Genomic DNA, 17,669 nt, shown 5'->3' on the forward strand with positions numbered 1-17,669 from the left:
TCGTTAAGAACAGTATAAAACCAGTTTGCACACCACCAAGGTGAATTGGTTTAGTCTTGACCCTTGGTTGACAGTGTTGGGGGATGGGTAATGTATTGATGCTCGAGTGCCAAATCAACACAAATTTGTTTCTATTTGTCTTTGTTACTTCTTTTTGATATTTATGAGTCTTATTTTTGTATATATTTTTATATTTATATAGTTTTAAATGTTATGATTATTTATTTGTGTTGTTCCGAATGTCTGAATAAAAATTACAGTTAGTGCAGAATGGTGCTTTTTTTGTATGGGGGGGGGCTGAAGAGTGGGTTCGCCCAGGGAGCCATACCAGCTAGAACCACCACTGCTGTCAGGGATATTTCTTCTATAGACAATCTACTTACCATGGCAACGGTGCTGTTTTGGAGACATCTCCACCAGTTTAGGGGAGGATACGCCCTAGATTTCTCCAACTGTGGAAAAAAAGCTCAGCTATTCCTATGCAGGAAATGGAAAATACAATATCATTCTCGTTTGATAGATTTCTTCCAATGAATTCCTGTCACTCAGAATAGAAGTCTGTATACTTGTTCCCATGCCCTTATTTTGAATTATACAAGAACCATACCAATGTAGCCTTACGTTCATGCATGAGCAAATGATAAGGAGGACTGTGCGCTCGGATGCTGAAGAGGAAGCAGGAGTCCGTGCTCGAGTCCCTTGAGTTGATGTCCTCTGGATAACCACCGTATAAGATCATTGTCCAGCCAACACATGAACGAACTACCATCAATAAATTATTTTTTTATGTTTTTAAAGCGTTTGAGGTTCTTCATATAATGAAGAGCTCTATATAAAATACATTTATTATTATCAATGACCATTGTAATATGTGAAATATATAACATAGAGCATATGGGGATTTTAACAAAGCCTGCCCAAATCCCTGACCTCTCTCCTGTGCAGTTTCAAGCACATGAAGCACAATAAGTCACGTTGACAGATCAAGTGTACAATTTATCTTCAGTTGAGCCAACCGAAACTCAATCTTGTCCACAGGTCACAAGGCAGGGGAGGATGGAAACTATTCAGTGATGTGGTCAGTTAACTCATAGCTTTCTCCACTTCAGTCAAAATTACATGAACTCCATTTCCCCTTCTATGTATTCCCATCTAGGCCTGCTTCAGAAACATATAATCATTATTTATTCATGATTAATTATAATACTATACTATTAGGCTATCACTTGTAAGTTATTATTGTGGAGTAGCTCTGGGTTACACTGCGCGTGGTGTTACGGGCGTCACAAGTTAACACAGCCAAAAAGTCAGCCACCATATCTTCTTAAAGTGTGATTTATAACATTACCCTAACCATAACCAATATGCTAACCTTATTCCTAATCCTTCCCTTAACTGAAGACCAAAAAGCACATTTTTGTTTTAATGATTTTTTGAACGATATGGTTGTGTATTGACTTTGTGGCTGTGGTAACTACTGGATACCCCGGTTTAGGTGAAGTGCTACAGTGTTGCTATGGTTGCTGGAAAGTGAAAATATCTTCAAGCGACAGTTGAAGTCGTCCATGGACTGGTTGGTACTGATTAGACAGCCAGCTAGATAGTGCCAACAAGATCAGAGAGAATTTGTTAGATCGAGAGACCGACTTGTCTTCACACAAAATCAACTTTTAAAAAGGACAGCCAGTATAATGTTTTATTCAAATTCATGGACTAAGTGCTTGATATGCCTTATCTTTATAACAGGTGGAAATGGTGAGTACGTTTCTAGCCATGGTAACGTTAACATGGTAACGTTTCTGTACAGTAACAGTTTGCTAGCTAACGTTTATAAAAGTTTCAGCTCAATGTTTTGGTTACAAATAAACACTTTGCTAATTTGAGCTGGCCAACGTAACTCTCATTGTGTGTGGAGTTGACATATTCTACTATATCATATCCTCACAGCCGAGTGTCCCAAACCTCAAGTAGAGGGAAATGTTGTTCTAACGAATGATGCGCTATTAATGAACGATTTTCCGGAGGGGAAGGAAGCCACTTTTGAGTGTGCCAACGGCTACTTGAAAGAGCAAGGATCTGAAAGAATCACCTGCACGAGTGGAAAGTGGAGCACGCTCAAATTAACCTGCAAAAGTATGCGGCAAAATAGTAGCACTTTTCTCAGTTATTCTGTCAAGTGCGATTTTTATTGCGTATTTACTGTTTGATTTATTTACTGTTGTTTGATTGTTTGTTGCTGGCGTTAACTTGGCTCGATGATTATTCATGTCAGAGAAGGACTGTGGTGCCCCCAGGAAGATACCACATTTGACATATGAGTTTGAGGAAGGCACGCTTTTTGGTGCAGCAGCAAGAGCAATCTGTGATAAAGGGTGAGTATGCTTCATTATGTATCTAATGTATCAGAGTATGTTAGCATTATTTTGCCAAAAGATTCAATGCCAGACAACCACCCCACCACCTCCAATAATGTATATATAAACTAGATGGCTGCTAAGGGGTGCTGTGTTGAAGCCACCGTGCCTCCATCTTGGCACTCCCCCACCGCTGTAAGACATATTTTGGAAGCTATAGAAATTAATTTATTAAATTATTAATTTATTAATTTATTGAAACATTTTAGTAAGTTAAGGCAATTTTGATAACCAAATGTGATAAAGAAGCATGTTCCTACCCTTAAAACTGAGGATAAACTGTTTTAAAATCACAATTGGCCTCATGGTGAAATCCTTCCTCTCCAGTGACTAAGTTAGGAAGGGTGCCTGTATTTTTGTTGTGACTGTGTGTATTGATACACAATTCTAAGTTTTACTAATCTACCAATAGAAGCCCTTCTTTGTGGTCTTTGTTGTTGAATCTGTGCTTGAAATTCACTGCTCGACTGAGGGACCTTACAGACAATTGTATGTGTGGGTTAGTCATTTAAAAACCATGTTAAACACTGTTATTATGTGACTTGTTAAGCACATTTTTAGTCCTGAACTTATTTAGGATTGCCATAACAAAAGGGTTGCATGCTTATTGTCTCAAGACATTTCAACTTTAATTTCATTTACAAACTGTCACGATCGTCTTGTGGAGAGAGAGAGGACCAAGGCGCAGCGCGTGAAAAATACATCTTCTTTTAATGAAGGAAAAAACACGCAACGAACACAATTACAAAACGAAACAAAAACAACAAGCGATCGTGAAGCTAAAGACGTAAGTGCAAACACAAGCTACAAACGTACAACATAGACAACTACCCACAAAAACCTACTGCCTATGTGTCACGATCGTGTGGAGGATTGATGGACCAAAACGCAGCTTTAGGAAAATATGCCATCTTCTTTTATTTTTAAAAGATGACGAAAATAAACACGACACACTTTAACAAACTATACAAAACAACAAACGACCGTGAAGCTAAATAACGTTGTGCACATACACACACAGGCTACAAACGTTCTACATAGACAATTACTCACAACCAATGAGAGCCTATGGCTACCCTAAATAAGGCTCCCAATCAGAGACAACCGAAATCAGCTGTCTCTAATTGGGAACTCATTCAGGTAACCATAGACTCTCCTAGACAACTAAACATTCATAGACAACACTAGACACATGTACTCCACACAAACCCATATACTATACCCAACAACCCCTTTACCATAAAAACACCCAAAACCAACAAAACACAAACATTCCCCATGTCACACCCTGACCTAACTAAAATAATAAAGAAAACAAAGAATACTAAGGCCAGGGCGTGACATAACCCCCCCCTTAAGGTGCGAACTCCGGGCGCACCATTACACAGTCTAGGGGAGGGTCTGGGTGGGCTTCCATCCACGGTGGCGGCTCCGGCTCTGGTTGTGGTCCCCACGTCACCACAGTCCCTAACCACCTCCTAGGCTTCCTCCAAATGACCCCCCTCCACATTAACCCCATTGCATTAAGGGGCAGTTCCGGACTAAGGGCCAGTACCAGGGTAAGGGCCAGTACCAGGGTAAGGGCCAGTACCAGGGTCAGGGCCAGTACCAGGGTCAGGGGCAGTACCAGGGTCAGGGGCAGTACCAGGGTCAGGGGCAGTACCAGGGTCAGGGGCAGTACCAGGGTCAGGGGCAGTACCAGGGTAAGGGGCAGCACCCGGGTAAGGGGCAGCTCCGGACTGAGGAATGGCAGCTCCGGACTGAGGAATGGCAGCTCCGGACTGAGGAATGGCAGCTCCGGACTGAGGAATGGCAGCTCCGGACTGAGGAATGGCAGCTCCGGACTGAGGGACGGCCCATGGCTGGCTGACAGATCTGGCTGCTCATGGCTGGCTAACGGATCTGGCTGCTCATGGCTGGCTGACGGATCTGGCTGCTCATGGCTGGCTGACGGATCTGGCTGCTCATGGCTGGCTGACGGATCTGGCTGCTCATGGCTGGCTGACGGATCTGGCTGCTCATGGCTGGCTGACGGATCTGGCTGCTCATGGCTGGCTGACGGATCTGGCTGCTCATGGCTGGCTGACGGATCTGGCTGCTCATGGCTGGCTGACGGATCTGGCTGCTCATGGCTGGCTGACGGATCTGGCTGCTCATGGCTGGCTGACGGATCTGGCTGCTCATGGCTGGCTGACGGATCTGGCTGCTCATGGCTGGCTGACGGATCTGGCTGCTCATGGCTGGCTGACGGATCTGGCTGCTCATGGCTGGCTGACGGATCTGGCTGCTCATGGCTGGCTGACGGATCTGGCTGCTCATGGCTGGCTGACGGATCTGGCTGCTCATGGCTGGCTGACGGATCTGGCTGCTCATGGCTGGCTGACGGATCTGGCTGCTCATGGCTGGCTGACGGATCTGGCTGCTCATGGCTGGCTGACTGATCTGGCTGCTCATGGCTGGCTGACTGATCTGGCTGCTCCTGTCTGGTTGGCGGCTCTGGCAGATCCTGTCTGGTTGGCGGCTCTGGCAGATCCTGTCTGGTTGGCGGCTCTGGCAGATCCTGTCTGGTTGGCGGCTCTGGCAGATCCTGTCTGGTTGGCGGCTCTGGCAGATCCTGTCTGGTTGGCGGCTCTGGCAGATCCTGTCTGGTTGGCGGCTCTGGCGGATCCTGTCTGACGGACGGCTCTAGCGGCTCCTGTCTGGCTGGCGGCTCTAGCGGCTCCTGTCTGGCTGGCGGCTCAGTGGGCTCATGGCAGACGGGCGGCTTTGCAGGCTCATGGCAGACGGGCGGCTTTGCAGGCTCATGGCAGACGGATGGCTCAGATGGCGCTGGGGAGACGGATGGCTCAGATGGCGCTGGGGAGACGGATGGCTCAGATGGCGCTGGGGAGACGGATGGCTCAGATGGCGCTTGGCAGACGGGCAGTTCAGTCATCGCTGTGCAGACGGCAGACTCCTGCCGGCTGAGGCGCACTGTAGGCCTGGTGCGTGGTGCCGGGACTGGTGGCACCGGGCTGGGGACACGCATCTCAGGGCTAGTGCGGGGAGCAGCAACAGGACGCACAGGACTCTGGGGACACACAGGAGGCTTGGTGCGTGGTTTAGACACTGGTGGTAAAGGGCTGGAGACACGCACCATATAGCTAGTGCGTGGAGGAGGCACTGGTGGTACTGGGTTGGGGCGGGGAGGTGGCGCCGGAAATACCGGACCGTGCAGGCGTACTGGCTCCCTTGAACGCCGAGCCTGCCCAACCTTACCTGGTTGTATGCTCCCCGTCGCCTGACCAGTGCGGGGAGGTGGAATAACCCGCACCGGCCTATGTAGGCGAACCGGGGACACCATGCGTAAGGCTGGTGCCATGTACGCCGGCCCGAGGAGACGCACTGGTGACCAGATGCGTTGGGCCGGCTTCATGACATACGGCTCAACGCTCAGTCTAGCCCGGCCGATACGTGGAGCTGAAATGTACCGAACCGGGCTATGCACGCGTACAGGAGACACCGTGCGCTCTACTGCGTAACACGGTGTCTGCCCGTACTTTCGCTCTCCACGGTAAGTACAGGGAGTAGGCGCAGGTTTCCTACCTGACTTCGCCACACTCCCTTTAAGGCCCCCCCCAAGAAATTTTTGGGTTGTACTCACGGGTTTCCAGCCTTGTCTCCGTGCTGCCTCCTCATATCGCCTCCTCTCGGCTTTAGCTGCCTCCAGCTCTTCACGAGGAAGGCGATATTCTCCCGGTTGAGCCCACGGCCCCTTACCATCCAGTATCTCCTCCCATGTCCATGAATCCTGTGTAGGTAGGTCCTGTTGCCGCTTTCCATGCCGCTTGGTCCTATAATGGTGAGTAATTCTGTCACGATCGTGTGGAGGATTGATGGACCAAAACGCAGCTTTAGGAAAATATGCCATCTTCTTTTATTTTTAAAAGATGACGAAAATAAACACGACACACTTTAACAAACTATACAAAACAACAAACGACCGTGAAGCTAAATAACGTTGTGCACATACACACACAGGCTACAAACGTTCTACATAGACAATTACTCACAACCAATGAGAGCCTATGGCTACCCTAAATAAGGCTCCCAATCAGAGACAACCGAAATCAGCTGTCTCTAATTGGGAACTCATTCAGGTAACCATAGACTCTCCTAGACAACTAAACATTCATAGACAACACTAGACACATGTACTCCACACAAACCCATATACTATACCCAACAACCCCTTTACCATAAAAACACCCAAAACCAACAAAACACAAACATTCCCCATGTCACACCCTGACCTAACTAAAATAATAAAGAAAACAAAGAATACTAAGGCCAGGGCGTGACACTATGGCTGCCTTAAATATGGCTCCCAATCAGAGACAATGAATGACAGCTGTCTCTGATTGAGAACCAATCTAGGCAGCCATAGACATAACTAGACAACTATACTCTACTCTGCCCCATACACATACAACACCCCTAGACACTACAAAACACATACATTCCCCATGTCACACCCTGACCTAACTAAAAAACATAAAGAAAACAAAGAATACTAAGGCCAGGGCGTGACACAAACATTTCTAAAAACATAATTCCAACTTGACATTATGGGGTATTGTGTGACACAGATCAGTGACACAAAATCAAAATATAATAAATTAAATTCAGGCAGTAGCACAACAAAAATTGGAAAAGGTCAAGGGGTGTGAATAGTTTCTGAAGGCACTGTACTGTAGAATTGCATTCATTCCTATGGAGAACTGCTCCTAATGGGGAGTGCAAATATGGCCGACCGTAGGCTTCAAAACCTCTCAATAGCCAATAGATGGCATAAGCAATCCAGGGTTTATATACATCATTGACCACCTCTCACATGCTCTCTCCCCCTCTTCTAGTTATCAACTTATGGGCTCAAGTTACAGGCAGTGTTATGCCATAGGTTGGAGTGGAAGACCAAGATGTAAAGGTAAATCTTCCATATTTGCCTTTGACACACTTGGACATCTATGCATGACTCCCTGTCAAAGCATAACTCCCTGTCAAAGCATGACTCCTTGTCAAAATAAAGGTTAAATAAAATGAAAATAAGGCATTGAACTTGTTTGAATAAAGACCACAAATATAATGCACCCATGTATGTGTCTTCCTCAGTGGTAACTTGTGATAAACCTCCTGAGATAATGAATGGCACGATCACAGAGAAGCCTGGCGAAGAGTTACCAGAGTATGGTGGTGTCATACAGTACTCCTGTAATGAAGGTTACACCCTCATTGGAAACAAATCAATTGAGTGCAATGAAGATGGTGAATACAACTCATTACCTCCTGAATGTAAAGGTATGCATTCCATTTATGTTTGATCAATTATCTGCCAACTGTTATGGGTTATATGCTTTACAGAGGATACATTATAAACAGTTGAAGTTAATCAATTTGTTGTAGATCCACCTTCACCCTACATCTAGACACTGCAGGCATGCGTCAGACTATGATAAGGAACATTGTCATTGATCTTCCTTCTGTAAATCCCTGTCAGTGTCATATGTAACAGTGGTGTACACATGAAGGTGCAATACTGAATAATCATTGTACATTTCTATTTCATAGATGTCAATGACATTCCTTTGAAACCAACAGCAACTATTTCAATAACAACAACAACAACTGTTCCACCCACAATACGAGGTAGAGGAAATCCAAGTAAATCTATCCCAGTGTAATCAAGGGCTTGATTATTAGTTTAATTTGAAATGTGCAGTTTCAGGGAATAACAGTGGTGTACACTTATTAAAAATGAAAGCACTGCCTGAAGATGCAATACTGAATAATCATTGTACATTTCTATTTCATAGATGTCAATGACATTCCTTTGAAACCAACAGCAACTATTTCAATAACAACAACAACAACAACAACTGTTCCACCCACAATACGAGGTAGAGGAAATCCAAGTAAATCTATCCCAGTGTAATCAAGGGCTTGATTATTAGTTTAATTTGAAATTTGCAGTTTCAGGGAGGAATAATGGCGTTGGGGAACATGACACCAATGCAGCTACTGGTGAGTTAAGTTGATTCAAGTGATTATTATTAGATTATTATTTTGTAGTATATTTTTCTAGCTCATATTTGAACAAATAATACTGAATCTATCTTTTAGGGAATGCAGCAGTTGTGATAAGTGTGATCAGCACTGTCATAGGTAAGAATTCCATCATTTGAAACAATCACAAGTGAGAGGGGGGATATTTGTTTCTAATACACTTTTTGATGAAGTAGCTGTTGAGTTAAAAGATATGTTCTAACTAAACTGGATACTTTGTTTTATACTGTACTGGGGAAACATTCCCTTCTGTAGCCCATCAGGAATTTCCTCCACATTACTTGATTTGTTACACTAGTAAGCCTAGTTAAACTGCCTACTTTCAAATGTTACCATGTTTATCAGATTTGTGTTACACTTTCTCTTCACCATTTGAAGATCATAGAGTGGACTCATGATTGATACCTTATCTTTTGCAGTTGCACTTATCATTGTGCTGTTCAAACTGTATCATTGTTATAAGAGGAAAGGGTGAGAACCTACATTTAAAAATGTATCTTTCTAGAAAATAGTCCATGATTAAGCACGATTTCACCTACAACTAAATCACAGATTATATTTTCCTCTTACTAACTATACTGTATGTGCATTAACCACAGCTTCTGGCAACTGACTTACACCGTCATTAAATCAACAAATTATTTGGATAATCAAGCTATACGGTTGGCCAATTAATTGACCTAAACAATTTATGTTAACAAAACTTTAATTATATAACCCATCAACTAACATTCAGTCTGGGCATGGCACACTTATACTGTATTTATGTATTCCCTACAGTATCTGTGATTTGCATGATCAAACTTTTTGCTGGGAACTTCTCCAACTTGCTCCTGTACATGCGATGGTTACTTTTCCATGTTTTTGCCAATCCGCTAAAGCTTTAAAAATGTTTCCTGCTGTGTGTTGAAAAATCAAGGAAGTAAGGAAATCCTTTGCAAACGCACTCTCGGACAGATATATTGGCTTAGAAAAAGATAATAGAGTATGTTGTTCTAAAGGGAGGTGGGCTAGTAGGCTAGGCCTACCATACACAGTGCTGAGCTGACCAGCTTTCTAACTGCCTACCACACTGGAACACACAAACTACACAACTAAACACTGCTAAAATACTGTGATTGGCATGCAGAATATATTTCTTTACTGCACTATTATATGTAAACATGGTAATCCTGACAAACTGTCATTGTTTGAAAATGATAAATAGCTCGTACCAGATGGGAGAAGACCCAAGTCGAACAGAGGAATCATTACAATTTAAAAATAACTAAGTTGAATGCCTACCCAAGGTACCTAAAGTTCATACATATCATTATATTAAAGCCATTATTAAAAAATATGTTCACCATCTTTTAACCAAAGTCTCACTCATACGACTATACGGTTTGTGTTTGTCTTTGAGCTTGAGTAATCTAAATAGTGACACTATTGTTAAAACTGCTCCGCTAAGTCAATGCTTCGTCTAAAATGTCTAATTTCTTTCCAGGGCTAGGACTGCACCTATCTGCTAGTCTGCATCTGTAGCCTTGAAAAGAAGTGCCAGCGGATTGTTCCTCTGACCATTCCCTGGTTGGACAAAGCCATTTCATTTACAGTGCCCTTATGTATGTGGCATTACTGAATGAAAGTTATAATTACACTTTTTATTAAGTTGTTTTTGAAAGTCAGTTCAGCGGAAATGTTTTAACCCAATGTTCGAAAACCGGTATATATTTTTTTCTATTGATATACAAAACTGAAATATACGTAATTGTCTTTTCAACTACCATATTTGACTACAGGTTGCTAGCTTTCTCTGTTGTGTGGGCAGAAAACCCTGTAATAAAATGAGTGCACTAAACAAAATGTATGATTGAGGAAATCCCCAGGCTGATAATCACTGACAATTTCTAAATGTGTGCTTACTGATCGTGGCTCACAGGAAAATAACAGTAAGAGACAGTTTCCTGGACCCAGGTTAAGGCTACAGCACTGTATTCCTTTTCAAGTAGGCTTAATCTGGGTCCAGGAAACCAGCTCTTCATGTTCATTTCCTGCAGCCCCAAATGTCACAAAATAATGTCAATCTTATTAGAGGTTTTGTACTTTGATTTTATAGTGTGTATTGTGTGATTTAAGAGATCAATTTTTTTTATGATAACTGCCTTTTCTCCTTCTTTGAGACACATTTGTGTAAATATGAAAGTATGTACATTGTCTAATAATCATGGTTGGGTAGGTTCATTTGTAAATGTAATCTGCTACAGTTACTATACTATATCCCAGAAATGTTCCATATGCACAAAAAGCTTATTTCTCTCAAATGTTGTGCATAAATTAGTTTACATCTAGGGTTGACAACTTTTTCACTACCAAATAAGGGACAAAAGGTTGCGTTCCAGTGCACAGTGCCACGCCGGTATGGGTATGGTGTCGTGTGAATGAATATACAGTGTATATTCATATTCTTATTAAATTGTAAAGGCAAACATTTCTATATTCCATTTAGCCTATAGCTTTACTAAAATGGTATCATTATGTAAACTTATGTGAATAAACCTCAAAATAAATGATCAAAGAAATCACAATTTGATTACAGCAACAACAACAAAACTTTTCAAATGCAAGAGGAAAACGAGGGGCATGAGTCACTCACCAAGTCTACATATTTTTTTCTGCTCTTGACTGATTCAAGCAGTCCTTTCTCCTCTTGCATAGCCAGAGAGAAGTCATTACATGACAAGTCACAGTTCCCAGATATTTGAAGTTCCTTTTTGATCAGCTCTGTGCTACATCGGTTTCTTGAGTCTGACCATTTAATGGTCATCAGACAAAAAATCCTCTCTACAATCCTGAACATGTTGATCAAGTTGGCTTTCCCTAGGTTTTTGGAAAACTGCCACCTACTTCGCACTGGTGGATTTTGTGGTATCCTGTCTGGCTTTCTGTATTCCTCCCGGCTAGCACAAAACTCTTCATAGAGTTGGTCCATACTGACTGTCTCTGTCATTTTGAGGGCAACCACCACCTGCTCCAGGTCAGTGAAGGAGAGCTCCTCATAGAGGCCTATCAGCTTCACCATTACATGTTCTGGTGAGAAATCAAACCGCTTGTCAATGTATGTAATGACAGTGTTATAGAACTTCAAAGTCCTGTTGCTGCTTGGACATTTGTGCTGACAACTGTCCATCAGCTGCTTGGTCTACTCAGAAAAAACTGTCCTGTTTCAGCTGAAGCATCTTGAATTTGGAACTTTTGGACTTCCTCGTAAACATATCAAATCAAATCAAATTTTATTTGTCACATACACATGGTTAGCAGATGTTAATGCGAGTGTAGCGAAATGCTTGTGCTTCTAGTTCCGACAATGCAGTAATAACCAACAAGTAATCTAACAATTCCACAACTACTACCTTATACACACAAGTGTAAAGGGATAAAGAATATGTACATAAAGATATATGAATGAGTGATGGTACAGAACGGCAAGATGCAGTAGATGGTATAGTGTACAGTCTATACATATGAGATGAGTAATGTAGGGTATGTAAACATAAAGTGGCATAGTTTAAAGTGGCTAGTGATACATGTATTACATAAAGATGGCAAGATGCAGTAGATGATATAGAGTACAGTATATACATATACATATGAGATGAGTAATGTAGTATATGTAAACATTATATTAAGTGGCATTGTTTAAAGTGGCTAGTGATACAGTTTTACATAATTTCCATCAACTCCCATTATTAAAGTGGCTGGAGTTGAGTCAGTATGTTGGCAGCGGCCACTAAATGTTAGTGGTGGCTGTTTAACAGTCTGATGGCCTTGAGATAGAAGCTGTTTTTCAGTCTCTCGGTCCCCGCTTTGATGCACCTGTACTGACCTTGCCTTCTGGATGATAGCGGGGTGAACAGGCAGTGGCTCGGGTGGTTGTTGTCCTTGATGATCTTTATGGCCTTCCTGTGACATCGGGTGGTGTAGGTGTCCTGGAGGGCAGGTAGTTTGCCCCCGGTGATGCGTTGTGCAGACCTCACTACCCTCTGGAGAGCCTTACGGTTGTGGGCGGAGCAGTTGCCGTACCAGGCGGTGATACAGCCCGACAGGATGCTCTCAATTGTGCATCTGTAGAAGTTTCTGAGTGCTTTTAGTGACAAGCCGAATTTCTTCAGCCTCCTGAGGTTGAAGAGGCGCTGCTGCGCCTTCTTCACAACGCTGTCTATGTGGGTGGACCAATTCAGTTTGTCCGTGATGTGTACACCGAGGAACTTAAAACTTTCCACCTTCTCCACTACTGTCCCGTCGATGTGGATAGGGGGGTGCTCCCTCTGCTGTTTCCTGAAGTCCACAATCATCTCCTTTGTTTTGTTGACGTTGAGTGTGAGGTTATTTTCCTGACACCACACTCCGAGGGCCCTCACCTCCTCCCTGTGGGCCGTCTCGTCGTTGTTGGTAATCAAGCCTACCACTGTAGTGTCGTCCGCAAACTTGATGATTGAGTTGGAGGCGTGCATGGCCACGCAGTCGTGGGTGAACAGGGAGTACAGGAGAGGGCTCAGAACGCACCCTTGTGGGGCACCAATGTTGAGGATCAGCGGGGTGGAGATGTTGTTACCTACCCTCACCACCTGGGGGCGGCCCGTCAGGTAGTCCAGTACCCAGTTGCACAGGGCGGGGTCGAGACCCAGGGTGACGAGTTTGGAGGGTACTATGGTGTTAAATGCTGAGCTGTAGTCGATGAACAGCATTCTCACATAGGTATTCCTCTTGTCCAGATGGGTTAGGGCAGTGTGCAGTGTGGTTGAGATTGCGTCGTCTGTGGACCTATTGGGTCGGTAAGCAAATTGGAGTGGATCTAGGGTGTCAGGTAGGGTGGAGGTGATATGGTCCCTGACTAGTCTCTCAAAGCACTTCATGATGACGGAAGTGAGTGCTACGGGGCGGTAGTCGTTTAGCTCAGTTACCTTAGCTTTCTTGGGAACAGGAACAATGGTGGCCCTCTTGAAGCATGTGGGAACAGCAGACTGGGATAAGGATTGATTGAATATGTCCTTAAACACACCAGCCAGCTGGTCTGCGCATGCTCTGAGGACGCGGCTGGGAATGCCGTCTGGGCCTGCAGCCTTGCGAGGGTTAACACGTTTAAATGTTTTACTCACCTCGGCTGCAGTGAAGGAGAGCCCGCAGGTTTTGGTAGCGGGCCGTGTCAGTGGCACTGTATTGTCCTCAAAGCAAGCAAAAAAGTTATTTAGTCTGTCTGGGAGCAAGACATCCTGGTCCACGACGGGGCTGGTTTTCTTTTTGTAATCCGTGATTGACTGTAGACCCTGCCACATACCTCTTGTGTCTGAGCTGTTGAATTGCGACTCTACTTTGTCTCTATACTGGCACTTAGCTTGTTTGATTGCCTTGCGGAGGGAATAGCTACACTGTTTGTATTCGGTCATGTTTCCGGTCACCTTGCCCTGGTTAAAAGCAGTGGTTCGCGCTTTCAGTTTCACGCGAATGCTGCCATCAATCCACGGTTTCTGGTTTGGGAATGTTTTAATCGTTGCTGTGGGTACGACATCGTCAATGCACTTTCTAATGAACTCGCTCACCGAATCAGCGTATTCGTCAATGTTGTTGTTGGACACAATGCGGAACATATCCCAATCCACGTGATCGAAGCAGTCTTGAAGCGTGGAATCAGATTGGTCAGACCAGCGTTGAACAGACCTGAGCGCGGGAGCTTGCTGTTTTAGTTTCTGTTTGTAGGCTGGAAGCAACAAAATGGAGTCGTGGTCAGCTTTTCCGAAAGGAGGGCGGGGGAGGGCCTTATATGCGTCGTGGAAGTTAATTTAACAATGATCCAAGGTTTTACCAGCCCTGGTAAAATCGATATGCTGATAGAATTTAGGGAGTTTTGTTTTCAGATTAGCCTTGTTAAAATCCCCAGCTACGATGAATGCAGCCTCAGGGTGTGTGGTTTCCAATTTACGGCTGTGATTATAATCCAAGAGAATTCCCTTGGTAGATAATGCGGTCGACATTTGATTGTGAGGAATTCTAGATCAGGTGAACAAAATGACTTGAGTTCCTGTATGTTGTTATGATCACACCACGTCTCGTTAATCATAAGGCATACACCCCCGCACCTCTTCTTACCAGAAAGATGTTTGTTTCTGTCGGCGCGATGCGTGAAGAAACCAGCTGGCTGCACCGACATCGTTAGCGTCTCTTGAGTTAGCCATGTTTCCGTGAAGCAGAGAACGTTGCAGTTTCTGATATCTCTCTGGAAAGCTACCCTTGCTTGGATTTCATCAACCTTATTGTCAAGAGACTGGACATTGGCGAGTAGTATGCTAGGGAGTGGAGCGCAATGTGCCCGTCTCCGAAGCCTGACCAGGAGACCGCTTCGTTTGCCCCTTTTACGGCGTCGTTGTTTAGGGTCGCCGGCTGGGATCAGATCCATTGTATTGGGTGGAAGGCAAAACACAGGATCTGCTTCGGGAGAGTCATATTCCTGGTTGTAACGATGGTGAGTTGACGTTGCTCTTATATTCAGTAGTTCCTCCCGACTGTATGTAATGAAACCTAAGATTACCTGGGGTACCAATGTAAGGAATAACACATAAAAAAACAAAATACTGCATATTTTCCTAGAAACGCGAAGCGAGGCGGCCATCTCGGTCAGCGCTATACTGCTTGTTCAGATTGCAAACATGTAGAGTCCTGCATCTGTGATGTTTCCTCCAGCTTTTTTTTACGAGTTGGTCAAAAACACACCCACTTTGTGTAAAAAGCACAGATAAATCTCAGCATCTTCCGTTTTTTTCTTCATACTCAAAAATACAATTCAGTGCCACAGGACAGGTATCCCTAAGGGACCTGAAGTATGATGTAAGAGCTGGAAAGCTTTGCTGGAGACGATCGACAAGGATGAAGAGCCATCGTGTGCAAACATGTCGCAGAACTTCACGCCACTCAGTGTCAACAAAGGCAAAAAAAAAATGCACGCAGTTCCTCTCTTCGGGAAGCGGATACTGATAAGTGGCTGTAAAACATGGTCTCAATATCCACTGACTGCAGGCGTGCTTGCAGGCGTTATGAGCTATGTGAGCTGGGCAATTGGCTTTCAGAATTAAATTGTTGGCTCTGCTCAATAACTGGTAAATGGAGAGGTGTTTTCCAATTATGTCAGTTTCCGCAGTAGACGTCACGAAGAATGTACCGATATTGCTAGCACCTTTAGCTAGCGTGGCCTTGTGCATTTCTGTGGATGCATGCCGAGTTAGGTCATTCTCCCCTTCATGGCCAATTGAGAATTCCCGACACATAAAGTACAGAAAGCTTTCGTCGAGTCACCACTGACGGGCTTAACCCACGTATTTTTTGCCTCACATTGTTTGTTGTAGCTGCACAGTCTTTTTTGCATGTTTATCCATATTTTCTTGATATGCTAAACCGACCGAACAATAACAGAAATTACTTTGCAGGAATTGGCGCGTTTACACTATACTGTGATTGGATGAATATACGGGACAAGGGAGGTCCCGTATGGGACAAACCAATTTAGCCCAATATAAGGGACATCCCGGCTAATACGGGACAGTTGGCAACCCTATTTACATCCCTGTTAGTGAGCATTTCTCCTTAGCCAGATAATCCATCCACGTGACAGGTGTGGCATATCAAGAAGTTGATTAAACAGCATGATCATTACACAGGTGCACCTTGTGCTGGGATAATAAAAGGCCACTAAAATGTGCAGTTTTGTCACTCAACACAATGCCACAGATGTCTCAAATTTTGAGGGAGCTTGCAATTGGCATGCTGACTGCAGGAATGTCCAACAGAGCTGTTTCCAGATAATTTAATGTTAATTTCTCTACCATAAGTCTCTTCCAACATCGTTTTAGAGAATTTGGCAGTACATCCAACTAGCCTCACAACCGCAGACCACGTGTAACCACGCCAGCCCAGGACCTCCACATACGGCTCCTTCACCTGCGGGATTATCTGATGAGGGGGAGTGGGGAAGCTGGGGAGTATTTCTGTCTGTAATAAAGCCCTTTTGTGGGGGAAGAAATCATTCTGATTGGCTGGGCTTGGCTCCCTAGTGGGTGGACCTGGTTTCTAAGTGGGTGGACCTATGCCCTCCCAGGACCACCCATGGCTGCGCCCCTGGCAAGTCATGTGAAATCAATAGATTAGGGCCTAATGAATTGATTTAAATAGACTGATTTCCTTCTATGAAATGTAACTCAGTAAAGTCTTTGAAATTGTTGTATGTTTTTGTTCAGTATAGTTACCTGTCCTAAATTCTAATCAGTAACTTAACTTTTGAATTATCCAAACTCAGTAACATAATCTGATTACTTTCCCTTTAAGAGGCGCAGGTTAGCATGAATCTTGTTCTGGAAGCAGCTCTGCATAGTCGTCACTATCTGGCACAGCCACAAAGTCATACAATCTGTTGATTTTAAACCTAACTAACCTTAATCACACTAACCTTAAATTAAAGCACATTTTTGTTTTCATAACATAGCCAATTTCGACTTTGCAGCTGGCCTATCTAGCAGAATTCGCTCAGTTCTGCCTCAAGGACAAGACTCATCCCAATAAACATCAACCTGCTCAATAGGCATTAGAAGAAGATAAAATTAATATTACCAGTTGAACGACATGCATTGCAGCTGGCCATAAATAGCTGGCAATAAATGGATGTTGCATTTTACTTTATGGGTTGGTTACGTAGGCTTCTACTACAGATAATAATATGATTAGGCTATATCTTTACATAAAACAAAAAACAGTGTCAGATTTCCAGTTAATGTTATACCCCTTGATCTTCAAGAATAGGACTTGGAAGTATGGAAATATAGATTAGCCAAACTGTTTTAAATGAGCATAACCCAAAATGTAAGGACTTATTAGCCTACTCTGTTGTTTATGATTATGTTGTCATGGAGGGCTGATTGGGCTCATTGCTTCGAGTTGAAAAATAAATGCTGCCTTCGGAATGGCATGCTTTGAGCACAACCGAAAAGTGCTATTTGAAAAATGTATGCCATATTCTGCATTTGCTGTAGGCCTATTTGTTTTACATTTTTGTTGATGACACTTTGATATCTTGATCATTTGCAGCTGTTTTAAGTCTATCAAAAGTGTACGAGTTTTAGCATGTGTCCG

General features: G+C 43.7%; 1 protein-coding gene across 5 annotated transcripts; it reads left to right on the forward strand.

Moving 5' to 3' along the window:
- Positions 1-1,508: 1,508 nt before the first annotated feature.
- On the forward strand, positions 1,509-11,065 carry LOC129815142 (complement decay-accelerating factor-like). Of its 5 annotated transcripts, XM_055868570.1 has the most exons (12): positions 1,512-1,755; positions 1,948-2,133; positions 2,273-2,372; positions 7,310-7,380; positions 7,566-7,751; positions 8,022-8,099; positions 8,267-8,350; positions 8,424-8,474; positions 8,574-8,615; positions 8,936-8,987; positions 9,724-9,805; positions 10,003-11,065. In XM_055868570.1, exons 1-11 carry the CDS (start codon positions 1,692-1,694, stop codon positions 9,785-9,787), a joined length of 978 nt encoding a protein of 325 aa, XP_055724545.1. In that variant the 5' UTR covers positions 1,512-1,691; the 3' UTR covers positions 9,788-9,805; positions 10,003-11,065. The 5 variants fall into 5 exon arrangements, with proteins under 5 accessions (XP_055724546.1, XP_055724545.1, XP_055724544.1 ...); XM_055868571.1 differs by having other exon boundaries at positions 1,509-1,755; positions 8,430-8,474; positions 9,724-11,065; XM_055868569.1 differs by having other exon boundaries at positions 9,724-11,065.
- Positions 11,066-17,669: the final 6,604 nt, after the last annotated feature.

This window comes from Salvelinus fontinalis, chromosome 18 (genome assembly GCF_029448725.1).
Source record: "Salvelinus fontinalis isolate EN_2023a chromosome 18, ASM2944872v1, whole genome shotgun sequence".
Taxonomy (NCBI): domain Eukaryota; kingdom Metazoa; phylum Chordata; class Actinopteri; order Salmoniformes; family Salmonidae; genus Salvelinus; species Salvelinus fontinalis.

Coding starts and splice junctions, on each gene's coding strand:
- LOC129815142 (XM_055868569.1), top strand. CDS start 1,692: ATGTTTTATTCAAATTCATGGACTAAGTGCTTGATATGCCTTATCTTT. Junction 8,351..8,423: donor TGTTCCACCCACAATACGAG/GTAGAGGAAATC, acceptor TGAAATTTGCAG/TTTCAGGGAGGAATAATGGC. Junction 8,616..8,935: donor TGTGATCAGCACTGTCATAG/GTAAGAATTCCA, acceptor TATCTTTTGCAG/TTGCACTTATCATTGTGCTG.